The sequence below is a fragment of the Cydia amplana genome, chromosome 20, assembly GCF_948474715.1.
Source record: "Cydia amplana chromosome 20, ilCydAmpl1.1, whole genome shotgun sequence".
NCBI lineage: Eukaryota > Metazoa > Arthropoda > Insecta > Lepidoptera > Tortricidae > Cydia > Cydia amplana.
In genome coordinates, this window is record NC_086088.1 from 7,083,760 (window position 1) to 7,104,342 (window position 20,583).

Consider the following 20,583-nt stretch of genomic DNA (forward strand, 5'->3'; position numbering starts at 1 on the left):
GCCAATAATGTGAATAACTTTACGTTAGATAGGTAATTGATTTTAATTTGTATGCTAGATGAAATTATGATTTTTTATGTAATTCACCAAAATAAACCATTTTCTTTGATATCACCAAGATAAAATAAGTTTTGTGTGTAATTAAATTGATTAAACAGTATTTTTACGAGTAAGAGGTGCATTAAATTTCTGATAATACGTCGGCAAAGATATGCAATCTTGTTAATAATTCTATAAACATTGCCTAATTTATAAATGTTGCGGCTGCTTTTGAAAGCGATATGCTATCTGTGTTTTTCGGGGGCACTATATTAAATTTAACAATCTAGATTTCAGTGCTACTTAGCTACGCTAATTTGGGAAATATTAACTTACCTATATCAAAGAATTTATTTATTTAAACTTAATTGCACAAAATATATACAGCAATGTACAAATGGCGGACTTAAAGCCAAATGGCATTCCCTACCAATCAACCATAATAGGGTCAAACAAAGATACCTACAATTGGTGCAGAGAGAAGAATTATTGATAATACCTACCTAAAAGAGATGTATGTACGGTCTAAAGAAAACGTGCCTCTGAGTTTGACAGCTGAAGTATTTTTGACAAGAGTTACCGCATATCGTCAGATGACAAACAAAACTCACTAAATACTATCAGAGCCATAGTAAACCGAATTAGTAGCAAAACAAAGTTGATTTTTGTTTAATTATTTGTAATTAGTGAGTTTTGGTTGTCACCTGACGGTCTAACAAACAGGATCGTACCGTAAAACGCCATCTCATTTTTCTTAGTCATATATTTTACTTAATAGTTCTTTGCTTATACATACTTCAAATATTACCATACAATTTTGTGATTTGGTCTGTCAAATAAAATTAATTGATTGTGGAGAGATTTTATTTAGCATTATTATTATTATCAAGATAAATTACTTAGTTCTAATAGAAAAATATATGATTTGTTTACAACTATACCTTCAGCTTCTTCTTTTTAGGTTTAATGGGCGGCCCGCCGATCTTGAAAACGGTACTGCAAAAAAGAAATGGCCATATTTAGTGCGGTTTGAAAACAAACAGATACCTACCTAGGTACCTATTCAAAAGTTATGATAAATAAATGTATTATGATCAAAGAGGATTTGATTAATTATTTTTTCTACTCCCGTACTTTTATTTGTCATTTAAAAGGTCGTACACACACCTTTAAACAACTATGTTATAGTTGTCAAGACAAGTCTTTAGTCTATTCCCCAAAAAAGTATTTGTGCATACACGCAGTATCTTTTTGGCGATTTTACGATACTTCGTGTAATGACCACTTAAAAAATATTGAATGAAATACAGTGTTGCCAACCTTATTTTAAATGTCATCATCAACCATAGACATGTTATTTTTTTAATTTCATTCATTCATTCATTCTTTTCCCGCCCGTACCCTCCATTTTTGCTACTTCTTGAATTAAAAATTATTAGTTAAATTTACAATTTTATTTCAAAGTAAGTGCTTGGTCGTAGAAAAAGTATTGTATGCAACGTTGTTTAACTGAGTCAAAAAATACTCGTGGCGTCTTTATTAACAATTTTCGGCTTCGCCTCAAATTGTTACTCACGCCACTCGCTTTTTTTGACCTCTCTTAAACAACGGTTGCATAAAATACTATAATAGAAAAGTTAACTCAGAATAACAAACCACTGTAAAGATTATAAAACGAGTGTAACGCACTTTTAGGGGTAAACAATACTTACTGGCAAGTTGTGCAGATCGGGCTGAATTTGCAGAATACTGAAATGGAAACAGTGTAAGTTATAAATTAGCGTTCCTGTGTTTTCACTGACTTTCTAAAGACACCCTTACAAATACTCGCATCAGCATAATGATGAAAGGTCTTACAAGCAGACGGGCTTATTTTATAAATAAAAAGCGGCTAAGTGCGAGTCGGACTCGCCCATGAAGGGTTCCGTATTCAGGGGATTTATGACGTATTAAAAAAAACTACTTACTAGATATCGTTCAAACCAATTTTCGGTGGAAGTTTGCATGGTAATGTACATCATATATTTTTTTTAGTTTTATTATTCTCTTATTTTAGAAGTTACAGGCGGGGGACACACATTTTACCACTTTGGAAGTGTCTCTCGCGCAAACTATTTAGTTTAGAAAAAAATTATATTAGAGACCTCAATATCATTTTTGAAGACCTATCCATAGATACCCCACACGTGTGGGTTTAATGAAAAAAACATTTTTGAGTTTCAGTTCACAGTATGGAGAACCCCCAAAATTTATTGTTTTTTTTTTCTATTTTTGTGTGAAAATCTTAATGCGGTTCACAGAATACATCTACTTACCAAATTTCAACAGTATAGTTCTTATAGTTTCGGAAAAAAGTGGCTGTGACATACGGACGGACAGACAGACGGACAGACGGACGGACAGACAGACAGACAGACAGACAGACAGACATGACAAATCTATAAGGGTTCCGTTTTTTGCCATTTGGCTACGGAACCCTAATTAGGGTCTGGTCGTCAATGCTACTAGTGGTAGTGGCATCTTTTCAATCGGAAGGCGCTTTAGTTAAGAGTTCTTGCAATAAAATAACACACTCGAAGTGACTTACCGCTGAGACAAAGGGAGCATACGTAGCCTATGGACACTGGTTCACGGTGGCAGAAGCAGGCGGCGCGGTAGTCCACTCGACCTCCACCAGGGAGCACTAGAGCTTTGCGCTCGTACGCTTCAGGTAGGAAAACCCACTGGAAACATTATAAGTATTAACCTTTTGAACGCCACAGACGGCAATTGACGTCAACGCAAAATCGTAACAACGACGCCAAATACGGCATTTGCAGTCGATCGTTTTTTGATGAAAATCTACTGAAAAACACCCCACTTTTAGGTTGGCATTATTAATTCACAAAACTAAATTTTACCCCCGTGGTGTCAGTGGCACGGCAAATGGATGCGCCGTTTGGCGTACAAAAGGTTAGGATCTGGAAGTTAAGGGATTAAAAAAATAGTGCCTTATAACAGTTATAACATTTAAAACTTCGCGTTTGGATCATATATTAAAACATAGTTTAATCAGGTCTATTGCGAATTCATTATGCCGGCTCTACACCCCGAGACAGGCCGAGAACGATAGTGTGTACATATTGCTCCCTCTTCGTCTCGCTCTTACTTGTCTCGTCTCGCCGTTCTCCGATTGGGTCAGAGCGCTGACGAGACTCTTGGCGAGAGGCTCTCGACGAGTGTGTACAGCCGGCATTATTTGTTATCCGCAAACAAATCAGTGTAACCCGCGTCGGAAATAAATTTAACAAATAAATTCGCGATAGTAGTCCCGATAAAATTTTGTTCAGTATTTAATATTTTCCCATACCAGCAAATACTGTAACAGTCCTTCCAGAGAAGGTACTTTAAGGTAAAGTCCCCCAGTGATGTCGCAACCCTGCTGTAGCAAGCTCAGGTGCTTGTCCAGCGAACACACGTCGATCAGCACTTGCTGCTTCTGTAATATAAATAGATTGTGCCAAAAAAACCGGCCAAGTGCGAGTCGGACTCGCGTACCATTAGAGCGGTTTCGCACTACGTCCGGTCCGAATCCGATCCGAACCCGTGAAAATATGGTCCGAAGTAGCCGTAGAACTATTTCTATGGTAATTTACGCGCTAGATCCGATCTCCGTCATCCGATTTCGGAATGAAATCAGACTGACGCTCTTACGCAAAAAAAACATGTTTGTTGTACGAGAGCCCCACTTAAATATTTGTTTTTAGTATTTGTTGTTATAGCGGCAACTGTCAGCGGGTCCTAATGCTCCTCTCTCTTTATTATCAATTATTTAGTTTCATTTAAATTTTAAATACAGTTAAAATATGTTTTTATGCTATTGTTGTTTCGGTTGATTTTTCTACTTTCTTGAGGTACGGGGATCCCGTTTGGGTAAAGGCCTCCTCCCATTTCTTTCATAAATGTCTGTGTTTGGTATTGTACAGTCAGCAGCACAAGTTGCTAAGCGGCGAGATGTTCAAAATTACCTTGACGCGCTCCTATTCTCTAAACAATAAAGTCGCGTCAAGATCATTTTGAACACCTCGCCCGCTTAGCTACTATTGCCGCTGACTGTACAGTACAGTTGTTTGGGACGATAAGTATACAGGGTGCCATTTGAGTCGTGATCAGTAATATATTTTTCTAACTCCATAAACAACGAGCAATTTAATGCCCCTACTCTTACTAAAATCAGACAAGATGTTATTAACTTTTTGTTTATTTTTTGTCATTTATTTTACTTTTATAAGTGGATTTAGGATATTACAACGGCTTATGAAGATATTTAAATTAGTAAATTGAATCGCCTCTTTGAATCGGAACTGTCATTGACATCAATTTTGTCATTTGTCCCAGTTAGAAATAAAATTTACTTAATTTTTCATTTGAAATATCTTACAAAGCTGTTTAAATACCACATTGCCACTTGTAAAAGTAAAATAAATTACAAAAAATAAACAAAAAAAAAAAAACTTGTCTGATTTTAGTAAGAGTAGGAGCATTAAATTCCTCGTTGTTTATGGAGTTAGAAAAACATATTACTGATCACGACTCAAATGGCACCCTGTATAAAGCTTTAACAATTTACCTGAGCAGTAAAGAAGACGTTCATATAGTTAATATATTGCGCCGCGGTGTCCGAGCTGCCGGTCACTATGAGGATGCGACTGCTCATTCGGACGCCTGGCGCTAGTTGTCTACGGATCTGAAAAACAAACAAAAATATTGACTGCATCAATAGGGAATATTACGCAAAACTCTGCGTAGGGGTACGCCACTTCCACAATGCGTCACAATCTAAGGGTCTACCGCAAACGAGAGTCGAAATTTTGTTATCAAACCTTCTATCACTCTTGCATATTCAAGCGATGAAGAGGCAGATAGCTGAGTTTCAATTTTCGTGTTTCCCGGCAGGCCCTTTGTAAACAAACCGCCTTGATGTATCAATGACATATTTATTGTCTGTGAAAACTTGTCAAAAAACAGTTTAAGGTATGTATAAGTTACTCTATGGTTTATGATGGATGCTAGTGCTGCACTCTGGCGGCAGAACATTGCATTAATACTCCCTAATCATCTGCATACGCTACACTCGCTACAGGTTGTTCAAAAATAATGCGTCGTTAGCTTAGGCTAATAAATCTAATAATACAATTTAATGGCGTGCGATCTTCGTGAACGCTACTTATGCACTGTTAGTGCTAGAAAATGGAGACCTACGCTCTCTGAAACATGTTGTGCGAGTGACTAAAAATACGTGAGTTCAACCCATAGTCTAATAAAACATGGTCTTCTCTTCCTAGAGTGACACAAGCCTACGTCACAATAACATTGCCACTTTATATAGCGCTATCGCATATTATCATATAGCGCTGTCGCATGATGACGTAGGCTTGTGTCAGTCACGTGGTCGCATCGTGGTCGGAAGAGAGTACCAGGCGGAGTATATAATTATACCATGGTTCAAGCGCATTATTAGCTTAGAGCAAAAATTAACTTACCCTTCCAATATAGCAGAGGGCCATTGCTAAGGCTCCGGCAAGCAGAGATTCCCCGGGCTTGTCTTCTTGTGGCTGGCTCTTTATTAGGTTTACTAGTCTGGAAAATAACAGGGCGAAATATAAGTAATCTTTATTCTACACTTAATTATGTGGGTAATGTGGGCTTATAGTGGGGCAAAAACTGATTTTGAGTGACTTTTAATTTGGAAATAAAAAATAAACATTTATTTCCAAAGTTGAAAGGATTTAACTATTTTTGGAACATAGGCATTTATGGATGTGTTTTACCAACAATACACAACTCTATACTAATATATAATGGCACAGGGCACCCAAAGGTTAAACAATGTGTTTTAACATTAATTCTGATTCAAATTTTTTTGTTTTTTGGCAATCAATATTCTATACTCAAATAGATAAAATGATATGATTGGATAATGCTACCTTGATTTAATGGTCTTCTCAACTAGAGTGAACAATTCATATTGTCCATCAATCTGCCGCACATCCAGTGGTTTCCCGGGGGAAGGATACAAATATTCACTGAAAAACAAAAGAAATTTCTCAATTTTCCTAATTGAACAATGGTATTGAACAGTCAGCAGAGGTTGCTAAATGGTTGAAGTGTTCATATTAAAATAATTAAGTAGAACTTTATTATTAAGAGAATAAGAGCACAGATCATATAATACTAGTACAGATACCCAATCCCATACTAAAAACGCGCACCGTCCTAAGTAGCAAATACTTGTAGGCAATTTTTTAGTTCACAGTAACAAACTAGATGGCGCACGGAGCCCCACGGAGCTAATAAAACTCTTACGACAAACATGCGTTGAAATGGCGTCAAAACACCTCTCGCGCGACATCTGTTGTAGCTTTCACGCACTAAACCTACACATCACATTCATTTTTAAGGTCAATCATTACTAGAGGGCGTTTCAGCCATCGGCGACAAAATTGAAATTTATTTATTTTTATTATTTTTTTTGAAATAATTTACGATTATGAAATCAATTTGACTTTTTAATTTTTTGTTATATTTTTTGTATTGTAAATATTCTTGTCGTATTCTTATCGCTTACCTTGCTTCGGCAAATCGGCACGACAAGCGTTCGGGTAAACCAGCATAACTGTGACTTTGAGATACACAATAATAATGCATAATCAAAGAGGACTCTTATGCTGGTTTGAAGGTATCTACTACTAGCACGTACCTATGCTTCACATTAGGGCAGAAAGAACACGGCATTGCGGTATGATCTGTTTTAATAAAATAATTCTTGGAGCTAAGCGTTGCATTGCCGCGTGCCGTCCACATGGCCTTGAGAGGCCCAAAGCCCAAGGTCGCGCCGACGAAACAATCTATTTTTAACGTCCGTTAAATAAAATCGAAAGTATTAACTTGAAAAAATATGCGCATATTAAAATCTAAATTTATATGTGACGTTATCTATGAAAATGGATCTTATTGTCGATGGCGCTTACGCCATTATTGACGATGTTCAGATATAAATAAAAGGCCACGCGACGCCGTGCGGCGTAAGCGCCATCGACAATAAGGTCCCTTTTCATAGATAATGCCCCATATTAGTACCTAGAGATATAGATATAATACTACGCGGTATTTTCTTAGATTTATTATGAAATAAAAAACCGGCCAAGTGCGAGTCGGACTCGCGCACGGAGGGTTCCGCACCATAAACAAATATCGAGTCGAGCCAAAACAAGCAAAAAAACGGTCACCCATCCAAGTACTGACCCCGCCCGACGTTGCTTAACTTCGGTCAAAAATCACGTTTGTTGTATGGGAGCCCCACTTAAATCTTTATTTTATTCTATTTTTAGTATTTGTTGTTAAGTTGTTATAGCGGCAACAGAAATACATCATCTGTTAAAATTTCAACTGTCTAGCTATCACGGTTCGTGAGATACAGCCTGGTGACACGGTGACAGACGGACGGACGGACGGACGGACGGACAGCGGAGTCTTAGTAATAGGGTCCCGTTTTTACCCTTTGGGTACGGAACCCTAAAAAGACCATGTATATAGGAAAGGAAGGAGTAAGTATTTTGTAAGGATCACAGATCATATGTGACGTTATCCATGAAAAGGGACCTTATTGTCGATGGCGCCTACATCGTTATCAACGATGCTCCGGTTTCCGGTATAAATACAATGCCGCGCCACGCCGTGCGTCGTAAGCGCCATCGACAATAAGGTCCCTTTTCATAGATAATGCCCCATAAAATACTAGTACATACATAATTACATAGTACATGCAGATACCCAATCCGCCAATCCCATACTAAAAAAGCGCACCGCCCTAAGTAGCATATGTGACGTTATCTATGAAAAGGGACCTTATTGTCGATGGCGCTTACGCCGTTATTAACGATGCTCTGATATAAATACAATGCCGCGCGACGCTGTGCGGCGTAAGCGCCATCGACAATAAGGTCCCTTTTCATAGATAATGCCCCATATATGTACGTTGCTTTGCGTGTTTTACATTCTATTTCGTAATATTGCAATAAAAAATGTGTGTAACGTTTTTTTTTGCCATGCTTTTAAATTAATAAATAAACTAATTGTATTTCCGATTTATTCATTTTTTTATTTAGCTACTAAAAGTTTTGTAGCTTATTCGCTACGGCTATCATGAGTTGGCATTTGACGTTTAGGTACGCTAGCAACTGCATGAAGTCGATCGCAGTCTATCTCGCTCGCACTCGCATTGATGTATTGGTGCGATCGAGTTCACGCAGTCGGTGGCGTAAAAGTCAAATGTCAATTAATGGTAGCCGTACTTGTCCTATCATGTACAGTCAGCAGCAATAGTTGCTAAGCGGGCGAGGTGTTCAAAATAATCTTGACGCGACTTTATTGTTAAGTGAATAAGAGCGCGTCAAGGTAATTATGAACGCCTCGCCCGCTTAGCAACTTCTGGTGCTGACTGTACCTAAGAAAACATATATACAAAACGGATTAGTTATTAAAAATGTTACTCGAGCGCGCCAGCTATTGATAGTGTCAGTCGCGCACCAAGTCTCGGAAATAAAAAAGAGGAGGGAAAATAATAAGGGTATGCCGGTTTCCATGGTCAGGGTGTTTAACCCGTAAGTAGCAGGTCCACAACGTTACAAAAAAAGTGACCTTGAATTACCTACTCGATCGATTTTTTTATATTGAAAATAAAGTGTAATTTATTTATATAATGAGACAGATATTTGTTCTTGAGTAATGGATATTTTCTATGTATTTAAGTATTAATTGTATATTACACATTTGTATCGTTAGTCAATTTGTGTAAGAATGTCCCTATAATATTTATTTATTTATTAAACATTTATTTCATGTTAAAAATGTACATTCTCGTACAAACGGCAGTAACACGATTTATTTTGTAGTATTTTAAAATACAAAAAGGAAATATTTGCACTAAAAACAAATATTTACAGCCGGGCTAGCCCATGATAGGCACGACAGTATCTCGCGGCGAGATATATTGCCCGTCCCTCTTTTATTAACATGGTTAGAACTGTTAGAAGTTTCAAACCGTGCATGCTGTCCCTGTCGCTCCTATTAGAAAGAAGAAGAGGACGGCACGAATGACTGTGGCCGTTCACGCCTATGTACCTAGTTGTATGGTAGTTTTTGTAAGCACACAGACGCACCTTACAATTAGTACTTAATCCGAGTGTGCGTGTGCACGTCGCTGTGCGGCCTTGAGACGCTGGAGCGATTGAGAACATAAGTACTCGTATTAAATTAAAAATAAATACAAACCTATAGATATAACACACCGTATTGTCAATTCAAGTTTGCAAACGCGCACTGTGTTCAGTTTAGAAACGAAACATCGACTTTTGACCAGTCATGGCGGTCATGACCTTGCATTGGAAATACGAACACCTAGGTAGCATTTTTTTCAAGGGTAACTCGCATGTCACACCGTGGCCAGTCCATGACCAAATCATGACCACCCCCATACTTCCCGTCGTAGTCATGAGTGCAGTCATTGTCGGAGTTTGTCCGTCAACAAAAATTCGACTAGGCAGGCCCCGCGACCCGCGAACACCGAATATTGCAAATTTTGGGCTCTTTTACTAACATTAAGTTGTAATTCGAGTGACAGAGATAGTTGCATGAGTCATACCAAGCATATTTTATTAGTGTTATTTTAAACATCAAACTTCTATTAGATTATGTAATTAAAAGAACACTTGCATAGTCTGTGTTATCAAAATCGCTGTCAATTTAGTTTGTTCTACCTCATGAAGTTTGCAAACTTCGATTTTCGCGGTTTAAGCCGATCGTCGTTTACAACAAGGAAATTAATAAACTGTAGACCTCGCGAGCATAGCTTAAAACTGAATAAAAAATATATGGGTACGCCGTTTAGAATTATTTAGGAAAACTAAATTAACAAAAAGTTTAATAAAAGATTGGAAAAATGAAACGAATACGTTTAACCCGTGCTTTGCACAAATAATAATACAATAATATAAGTGTAAAAATTTACAAAAAGTTAGCAGCGCACTTTACTGGGGTTCGAACTTGGAACCTCCATGCATCAAAGCAACTGTTTGCAAACTGCGCCATGATAGCACTTAGCCAATTTGACGAAATTTGGCTACTTATTTTCGAGTAAAAACCTACATACATATCTAAATACCGCCTATACCATTACAACATTTCTACATTTTTGCCAAGCACTGTAAATATATCTCAAAAAGAAAAGAAATGCTCTTATAATATTGATACGACTACATATTTGTTTCCGCAATTTTGAAATAATCACATTGAAAAAAAAAACTATTTTATCCTAGAATCTGGTCACAAAATTTGATGAGAATCGGTTGAGAATTAAACCGAGGAGAACGTTCTCCTCAAACGAAATTTGGCCCGAGTTAAAACGGAGACCTTCGCAAACGCGTCGGTCAATAAAGGAGTAAAATGTGCGTTTGACTTGGACATCAAGCGAAATAAAAACTTGCATTGTATTTAAAAATAAAGCATTCATTTCTTTTGAAAAACATCGGCTTACGAGTTTTTTAAATTTATATTTTAACGTCAGGCCTACTTTAAAAAAAATAGGTACTCATTTAGAGTAGGCATGTTTATCGACCGATCTATTTTTTTTACATTATGTACTAAATTTCGTAATTCATAAGTTTCATAACTCAAATGTAATTATTCTAAATCAAACTCCACATATTAGAACCGTGGTGGCTCCATCTAGTGACAATATTCAATATTACTTCGACAGCTCCACATAACTGTCCTGCGCTGTTGTTCATAACGTAGTCAGTCGCGATATAATTGTGATTTCAAATTTTGAAAATGAATGCATTGAATTCGTGTTGTTATTAATGTTTGTATTTCATTTATAATGTTTTTAATTTATGACACTTTAAATGTCTCTTAATACATCTTAATCTGTAAGATAAAAATTTCGTTATCGCCGATTGTGACATATAGCGCCATCTATGATATCGATTTAAAAAGAATTATACGGCCTTCGGAATGGGAGGGCATGATAAGAGTGTTTTCAAGTAATTTTGAACACCTCACCTCAACTGAAGCTGCTTTTGCTGCTGACTGGATGGATATGTTATGTAGGTAACTCATGCGGCGGTAACATGGTAGCGTTTTAACACCTGCTTACCGCTGCTGTGTTGAAAACTGATGAGTGGCCCCTGATATACCCTGAGGCCCATGGTAATTTATCCACTCAGCCATTCCAGTACTTACACTTAGGGTTGCCAAATGGTCGGGATTCGGCGGGATTCTCCCGATTTTTAGCATGTGTTCCCGATTACCGACAAAGTGAAAATTGTCCCGAAAAACAGCTCACGTTATAAAACAATAATTTCAAGTTCCGAACTGTTGTCGAGCGAGCAAGCGACCCGCGTCGAGCCCGTCAGCGCGCGCGCGCCCCCACGCGTGGCGAGATTTGGCAGAGAAGCTGACGTAGTGCCAATAATGTAAAATATCGTTGTTTTTATTACAATTAATTTAATTTGAATGGTTTTTTTCCCGACTTAAGGCCCAAAATCCCGAAAAATTTATATTTTTCCCGATAATAGCGCCTTTCGATCTGGCAACCCTACTTATACCACTGCGCAATGTGGAGATGAAAACTATAGTTTCATGCACTCATAGGATTCATTATCAATGCAAGATCAGTGCATTAAGAAGATTTAGACTAGTTTGCCAACAAGTTATGCCAACAGCTAAAAACAAGCAAATTAGTTATCAAATAAGTCTCACACCTTGTCACAGGGCTCATTTAGACGGTGCGAGAACGTTAACGATGTGAGTTACATTACATTGCGTTATTTAATTGGTCGGCTGAATTGATGTAACCTCAATGGTCCGCAATGTAACTAAAATCGTATACAAGTACGCGCGCCGTCTAAATGAGCCCTTAGGTTTAGTTTATCCATTGTGCCATCTGTTACTTACTCTTTTTTCTGAGTCCCAAGATACAGGCTCAGCCTAGTTTGGGGCTTACCGGACACCTTTTGTGCATGCTACTGTATTCTTAGTTATTATCAATAAATTTATTATATTCTATTCTAAATAAATAAATAAAAAATAAACAAATCATTTATTCAGATAAAATAAACCCTGATATACATATTTTTTTTCTTCTGCCAAACTGTAGGGTAGGACAGTTTGTTGGCAGAAGGAACTCCCTTAAAACATAGATGGGTAAACTTAGCTAATTGCCTAATTAATTGTTAACAGTACATCTTATTGCTTATGGTGGTAACTTTAATAACTTTTACCTTTTGTGGAAATGGCATCCAATAACTGCCAGCTGATTCTTTGACTTCTGCATCAAATGCGAGTTAGCGAACGCAATGACTGCGTCCAGGCAGTTCGTGAGCACTTTAGGGTCTTCAATAATATACCGCTGGTTCGGATTCGTGTCTACTACGATCACAAGCAGGCTGCAGTCGGAAGGACCTAAAACGACAGGTACGGTTTGTATTACAGCTCTTATCAAACAAAACATTAAAAATGTAGTCTTATAGGTTAGAATTTCCTGGTTTAAGATGTATCTTTTTAAAGGAAAAGAGTGTCAATTGGAGGAAAAAAATTATAGGTAGTCTCTTACTGTCGTCATCAGTCATGATTGCAATAGGTTTAAGACTGGTAGATTATAATTTATTAATGTTTTGGCTTCGTTTAGTCGCAACAAAACTCACAACACAAGCTGTAATCATTGACTTTGACAAGTTTGACATCTGTCAACTGGCGTGTGACACTGGAATCTTATTATATTGCCATTAAAAAAAATACTATTTTCGGTCGGTTCGGTTTTCGGTTTCGGGTATTCAAAATTTAAAAATACCAAATAATAAAATAAGACGCAATAAGTAACAAACAAGAATATTATACTAGTTGTGTATAATATATAAACTGCTGGTTGTGTTTTTTACAATATTTTGCTATTACATTCTGGCAGTTTCACATGAAAAACTTAGGCTATATGCCATTAAATCAAAATTATGAAACCATCTTTTTTTAGGGTTCCGTACCCAAAGGGTAAAAACGGGACCCTATTACTAAGACTCCGCTGTCCGTCCGTCTGTCCGTCTGTCACCAGGCTGTATCTCACGAACCGTGATAGCTAGACAGTTGAAATTTTCACAGATGATGTATTTCTGTTGCCGCTATAACAACAAATACTAAAAACAGAATAAAATAACGATATAAGTGGGGCTCCCATACAACAAACGTGATTTTTGACCGAAGTTAAGCAACGTCGGGCGGGGTCAGTACTTGGATGGGTGATCGTTTTTTTGCTTGTTTTTTTTGCTTGTTTTGCTCTATTTTTTGTTGATGGTGCGGAACCCTCCGTGTGAGAGTCCGACTCGCACTTGGCCGGTTTTTTTTTACTTTATATGGTTTAGGTAAGTGTTTAGGTACAACCAAACAGTAACAAGTTTTATTATAGTTTACAACACGTTTTTTAAGGAGGTAGGATTATAAAATCCTGTAAATACTATACTGGGTCAACCAAATCTTGTCAGTAAATAGGAACAAAAAAACTATACTCATCCTTTTCTTTTGGGTGCTAGTACTAGTGTTAGACAAAGATAGTATGATTCTCTCTGTCTATGTTTGAAATCAAACAGACCTTTGACACACTATAATTGAAAAACTTTTAGAAACGATATTGCAATATAATTCCAACAGGCGCGTACAAGGCTAAGGTTTACAAAACTATAGTTATTTGTACAACAAGAGATCAAAGTTTGATATTTCTTCGAGTGCTTATTTTGAGTCCCGTGCAAGCGAAAGATTCTATACTAGATTCACGAGCGTAGCGAGTGAATCTAATTTAGAATCTTGAGCGTAGTAAGGGACTCAAAAGCGCACGAGATGTTAATAACTTTGATCTCGTGTAGTTCACAAAACTTTTCACCTCAGCAGTGAGAACATATTAGAGAACCCGAAAAATGTATTCCTTCTTCATCACTTACCTATTCACTCATGTTTTCTTAAGATATACCAACAATTAAGTTTTCACCTCAGCAGCTCGAACAAGGGTACTTTGCTACTTAAAAACAGTGAGCAAAATCGCATTTTGCTCATTTTGTCTCACTCAGTGAGCAAAATGCGATTTTGCTCACTGTTTTAAGTATCAAAGTACCCTTGTTCGAGCTGCTGAGGTGAAAAATAAATTATACCTTCATAAGGCTATCGAAAAGAAATGTCTGGAACGCAGCCCCAGTGGAGTACTTTTATCACGAATGTTACGAAATGTATCAAAGAAATATTCTGTACATTCTGTACACCTAATTATAGGTACGAGGTACCTCGTCGCATTCTTTAAACAGAGTGTGACAGTTCTTAATCAGATGTCCCAAATCATCGAATGTAAATGCTTTTAAACGGGCTACCGATTACAGAGTTTTAAGTAATCAATATTAATGAAACGCGTTCTTAAACTAGTCCTAACGCCCACATGGCTACTTATTAATTTAATTAATTATATGTCTAGTCCCCGTAGACAGATGTCACGATGTAGATATGGTTGTCAGCCATAGGGTCCTAAGTCTTGGGTCACTAGTAAGAGATAGAGCCTTGTTAAAGCGAGGCAGATACATATATATTTGTCAGAACACATTCCTGGCGCGCCATAGCGTCGAATTCATCAAGTTTGGACGTCGTGCTTGCGTTGCTTGATTTGAGATAGGATAGCTAGGACTAGTCCTAGAACTTTTGTATTAAATGAGCATGGGGGGAAAGAGAGGCTAATAGTTTTATTTATTAACTAATGTACATTGACAATTACACCAAATATGCAAATTTTGTGTTACAAACATACCTATTTAAAACTAATTAGAATGCCTAGCTTATCACTAAATGTAATTAAAATTTATTAACAGTTGTGAGCGTAGATATATTGACTTTAGGTAGCGGGCTGCTACCCACAGTCAGGAACACACACACCTAGGAATACCACAGCCACATCCACAGCTAGGAATTTCGTTTCTGTTTGTGGCAATTAAGGGACTACAGCAGCATGAGAGCATGAGGTTCTTGTTCTTCCGGGAAGTATAATTAAGAACATAAACTGGAAGAATAAGTTTGACGTTTAAAGTAACACTTAATTGCACAGTCTATCCTATCTAAATCACTGCCGAGTTAGCATTTATTGGTTTCTATGGAGAAACTATAAAAAGGTGGAACGATAACTATCCGCCGACTTGAATAGAACAAAGTGAGGGAGTGTCATTATTAACGTCATATTTTCATCGTCATTGCAAATGGTATGCAGAATCAGCTTGGTTCTACTCTTATGAAAGAGCTATATAATCACGACCACACTAACCCGGGGTTAGGCGGTTAAACAGTTAACCCAGTGTCAAATTGTACTGGTATCCATTGTTAGTGGTATCCAACCCCGTGTTAGTGGGATGGTACAAGTGGCCCTAAGAATAGAAAGACTGCTAATCCTGTTAAACATATCGTCGAAGCGAGGGCCTGCCCGATACCATCGCTATGCTGCTCTCCCAAATTAAAAGGTCTTATGTTACTCAGGGATTGTTTGGCGACACAGCATTTGTTTCCGCGCGGTAGTATCTGGACAACTAGGTAATATAATTGATGGATTATTTGTCGCTGTGCACGCGCCGTTTCTTTTGGACTTTACTGATTGGATTGGTTTGCTTGATTACACGTTTTAAAACCTGTATACAGTGGCGTAGCGTGCACTAATCTGGCCTTGGGCGAAATCGCATCTGCGAGGCCCTTTTCTTTAACTGTGCCCGAAGGGGCCACGCGCGAGGCCGCTCTTGGGGCGCGAGGCCGTGGGCGACGGCCCACTTCGCCCACGCCTAGCTACGCCACTGCCTGTACCTATATAAAGAATAAGTAGAATAAATATAAAAGTGAAAAAAATACTGCCTTCGGTGAGACTCAGGGCCTCTGTATCAAATCTCACCCAAGGCAGTAATGTTTCCACCTTTAAATGAGTTCTAAGCTTAAAAGCCTCGTTCGCAGACGTCTACTTGTTAAAAATTAATTTAAGAATAAGTAGGTTGGTAATAATATAATTATAGTCTGGCAAACCAAATCCTTCTCAAAGATATATATATTATACTACTCTTTGGATATATGAGTACCTATTGTAGGCCGTATTAAATAAGTAGGTACGTTGTAATAAAAAATAATGAAATGCCTAGCAACCACAGAAGATATTACTCCGTTGACAATCTTGTCAGTGTCAGTTTCTGCCTAAAGCTTTTCCAAAAGCCATTCTAACAAAAAAAAAAAAAAAAGTTTTTGCAGTTAACTCTTTATTTTTGTGTTGTGTTGTGTGTAAAATGTTTAACAAAAGTGACTGTGCGTGTAGAATTATAGATGTTTTTTTTGGAGTTCATATTCGACGCTACTCGGAGCTAGCCAGCCGAGGAGCCAGGTGTAAGCAGCCGATGTTATGTACAAATGGTCATTGAAATGTAGGTACACACCTACAATTCATCTATTTTTACTCGTCTACGAAACACAATGAAATTTCTTCAGTACCGATCTAAATACATACTTATTTATCAAGTACCAGAAAGCTGTCCAGGCAACGATGTCCAGGTTATTATAAAATACTCAGACACAAGGAACAAAGACGTTCCGTGAATGGCATCTGCAGTTGTCATAAAACCATTAGGCCTTTGATTTACACAAACCTCTTTATCAGCCACGTAAGACGGGAGCTTGTTATTACATCCGAATTGTATTTCATCGCTAGATGACAGTTGATACGGCGCCAAACTTATGTCATCTGTCAAAATACATGTTAACAGTGCGGCCGATGAGACGCGGCGATAAGAAGCATGAATAATATCATACCGAGGATGTGACAGCCATGCTACCCGTCATTTTACGACATTGTTTATACGCGGTTAATGATATGGCTCATTTGAATGCGTTGGTGGTCTGGCTGGATAGAAAAAAAAAACAAAAGTTTTTTTTAAACGTGAAATGTTTTGACTTCAAGTTTCGGATGTATTAATTGAGCAAAACTCCGATCGCTTTTTGCGTTCTGTTCGTCGAATTCAGGAATGCAATTAACAGTTCGCGTAGCTGATCAATTTTATTAAGTAAATGAGCGCTGTTGGCAATTGAATGTGATTTTACGAGAACATTGTTTACAAGGCTTCGTGCCAAGGGGCAGCGACGCCACATTAGCGCGCGCTTTCGAAAATCGAACTGGAAAAAGAAAAAAAGGCGGGAACGAAATAATTATGCACGTTCTGTTTCGTAATGGCGACGCGCTACCGTTTCCCTTTTAATAGCTCGCTTGTTCTCAGAATTTAATTACGCTGCGCCCAGATTAGCTGACGCGTTCCGTTTTGTTAATAACTCTTAATAATGGATGACGCTGTGCATTTTGTGCATTTATTGCCACACTTTATTAAATCCATAGATCATACGAGATTTATCATAACGCTACAAAAAATGACACATGACTCACGGACTATTGTTTGGATTTACACGAAACCATTTTGTTTTAATCTGTCATCTGAAATGGATCCTCAAATTTTAATATTAATAATTCAATAACGAGACCTCAAAAACAAATTGTCTAACCGATAAGACAGTGGTCGATACAGACGAACAAAACGTAAACGATTCAGCCTTAATAAGAACCGGAGCCAGAGATGAACACAAAAGAAAAAGATAACCGCCTATTGTTTTTTTATCATGTTGTCAATATCGCGCGGCCAAATTTTCAATATTGGAATGCCACGATTCGCCAATAAGAAGCTGGGAAGAATTGATTTATTGTCCAATTAGCGTCGGTCAGGTGTGCCAACTGCCAAGATAGCATCAGGCTGGCCAACCTAACTCGGTTGGAACTACTATTTCTTTTGGCGCGTTCAGTTTAAATGGCATATTGGAATCAAAAAAGAACCTTTACACCATGCTGGCTGCTTTCTGGAAGGCCATTTGAAATTCTGATTGCGGGGTGAGGGTCGCTTGAGTGGAAATCGATTTGAATTAATTGTGGAGCTACTTTTTGTAAGAAGGAACTTTAATTTGATATGAATTATTTCTAAATCGTTGCGCGGTAAAAACTGACATCTGTCGGCAATTAAAGGCATATGTTTATTTATACATTTCGTTTAACTAATTCCTACTGCTTTTCTTATGTGCAAATCACCTACAGACAGATTACCTAACTTTGCAAATAGTTAATTGCATGAATTTCTGGAATTTGCAGTGTGCCCTAGTATCGTTGTGTTGGCTTCGTAAAATTCTTGTTATTTTATGAGAGTCATTAGTTTTTCATTCGCATAATATTTAATACATGGCACTAACTAACGTTTCTGTTTTCCAAGTAGGTACATACAATATCTATTGGATTTATATTATTTAGTCCTACTACGCGTTATATTTTTTTTTAAATGGCAATACAAATTAACAAAATGAAGGGAATATACAGCCGCCTACGGAGTTTTAGAGGCTAAATAGATTAATTCATAAATATTATGAGACAATCTTACACAAACCGACTTACTTCCATTATGGTTTCCCACAGTATGTTCAATATAAGGCTTGTGTTGTGGTGTCTCTCTTCAAAGCCAGAAATGGCAAAAATCATCCAACAAAGTTTAATCGAAGAAAATAACCGCCATATACGTTCCGTTACACTCATTTATCGTAAATGAAAGAGCCATGATCCCAAACACGGGGCGACAGCAATGATGGCGTCAGTGATTTCATTTGGCGTTAATAGCCGGGATTGGGTTACAGGGGAGAAATCGGGAAATTAACTTCCAGACATAATAACATAATGGCTTTGTAATCCATATTGGCTTGGAGATAGTTTGTGGTTATTACACTATCGTTTTATCGTAGATATATGGTTATTGCTGAACTTAGTGTTGGTGAATTTATGATATTATCTGTCAGTTCGTATGATAAAGGGTACATTAAATTTTTTGTACTTTACAGTCATTAGACTGCATTGTATGTTTACGTCATTTGTATTTGTTTTAATGCGCTATCACCATTATCTACTTAAAGGTTGTCTGGAAGACATCACTCTTTAGCGTTGCTGCTGTTTTTGTCTTCTCAATTACCGAAGATTTCTATTTTATTGTAGTGAGTCCTAAAGTGGTAGGTATTTAGTTCTTATTTAGACCTCAGTAGCAGGATTGGAACTTAAGTTTCCCTGAGGACCCACAGCGAAAAAATAATTCGAAATTTCGTTGTCTGCCTTTCCTTCGCTTTTGCATATTCGAGCGATAGAGAGGCAGATTAAATAAATTACAATTTTCGTTTTCATTCAGACTAACGTAAGTAGGTACTAATTAAAGCTAATTCTAATTTAATTATCTACAACTTAGCCAGTATTCTATGCTTGACTTCAACAGTTCTTACAATTACATTGAACATGAGAACATTGCAATATCCTTTGCGGTTTAAATTTAAATGTGGAACAATGCTGTTCTGTGGCTCTTCCGGTCGCGTTTCATTAGCGAAACTCATGTGCTATGAAATGTTGCCAGTTAGAATATCTACACAATAGGTTAGTACTTAGTACAGTTCGGCAAGAGTCGCTTGTCAGAGGAGCACAGGCAAAGTAATTTGTTATTTCAGGATAGAGTCTGTGCGGAAAGAAAGAGTCATGGAATGTATTGGGCCCCATACATTCAACGACTTTGACTTTGGGCACCATACATTGTACGATTTTGTATTGATAAGATAAGAACAGTAGTTTAACGTAAACTAACTAAAATAATTCACAAGCAATGACGCAAAATTTTGCTACAGAACAACACAAATATTTCCATAGTTGCTACACGATTAGAATACGGTTTACTTAGCAGTCAGGGCAGCGTATTGAATACCGGCGCAGGAATCGTCTGCCGATAGTCGATAAATCCCTGTGGTATTTGACGCAATGCACTGCAAGTTGCAACCACCTTTCAGCAACATTGTCAGACTTGCCCACATTATATTATTCTTAATATTCTGCCAATATTGCCAGTAACGAACTTTTAAGTGGCCCCAAAATCGAAGTTATAAAATACGTGACCGTAAAAATATAGCAGACATTCGCCCCGAAACTTCGATGTCGTTTGTATCACGCGCGAAAGTTATCGTTAAAGGTTTCGTCGCCCTATTACACCGTACCCCCTATTACCTAAACCGTAGCCACATGCTAGAAAAAGACAGTAACACACCACCCCCGCCGCCCCTCGCAATAAATGTGCGGGAAAGAAAGAGACGTAGTAATAGCCGGAAATTAGCACTCGTCTATCTTTCATTTTACACCCCAAATTTTCTTATTCCAATTTCCTCTCGCAACGAGCGTTTCCATTCCGCGCAGCCAACGTACAAAGGAAAACACGCGAAACACGAAAAAGCTCGAATTCGCGTCGAGTGAAGTTCTAAATTCAAATAAAAGTACGCGGTGATTGAGCCGTTCTAAATTGGAAAGCGCTTTAGAACACTCTGTCATTTGAAATGAGTCATTTTCTGATAAGAATG

General features: G+C 37.7%; 2 protein-coding genes across 2 annotated transcripts in view; one reads left to right on the top strand and one right to left on the bottom strand.

Annotated features, from left to right (window-relative positions):
• The window catches only part of LOC134657499 (uncharacterized), a 486,313-nt gene that overhangs the window by 71,470 nt on the left and 394,260 nt on the right, over positions 1 to 20,583 (top strand). The window lies entirely within an intron of this gene.
• On the bottom strand, positions 916 to 12,786 carry LOC134657504 (general transcription factor IIH subunit 3). Its single transcript, XM_063513078.1, has 9 exons — positions 12,692 to 12,786; positions 12,360 to 12,540; positions 6,006 to 6,104; positions 5,562 to 5,658; positions 4,649 to 4,765; positions 3,389 to 3,517; positions 2,627 to 2,762; positions 1,752 to 1,788; positions 916 to 1,035 (listed from the first exon to the last, which is right to left on the bottom strand). Exons 1-9 carry the CDS (start codon positions 12,705 to 12,707, stop codon positions 975 to 977), a joined length of 873 nt encoding a protein of 290 aa, XP_063369148.1. The 5' UTR covers positions 12,708 to 12,786; the 3' UTR covers positions 916 to 974.

Bases quoted from the DNA above. Each gene is read 5' to 3' on its own strand.
- LOC134657504 (XM_063513078.1), bottom strand. The intron at 4,766-5,561 runs GTAAGTTAATTT...TTTGTTTTTCAG, and splicing joins CCCTCTGCTATATTGGAAGG to ATCCGTAGACAACTAGCGCC. The intron at 1,036-1,751 runs GTAAGTATTGTT...TCTTTTTTGCAG, and splicing joins CCGATCTGCACAACTTGCCA to TACCGTTTTCAAGATCGGCG.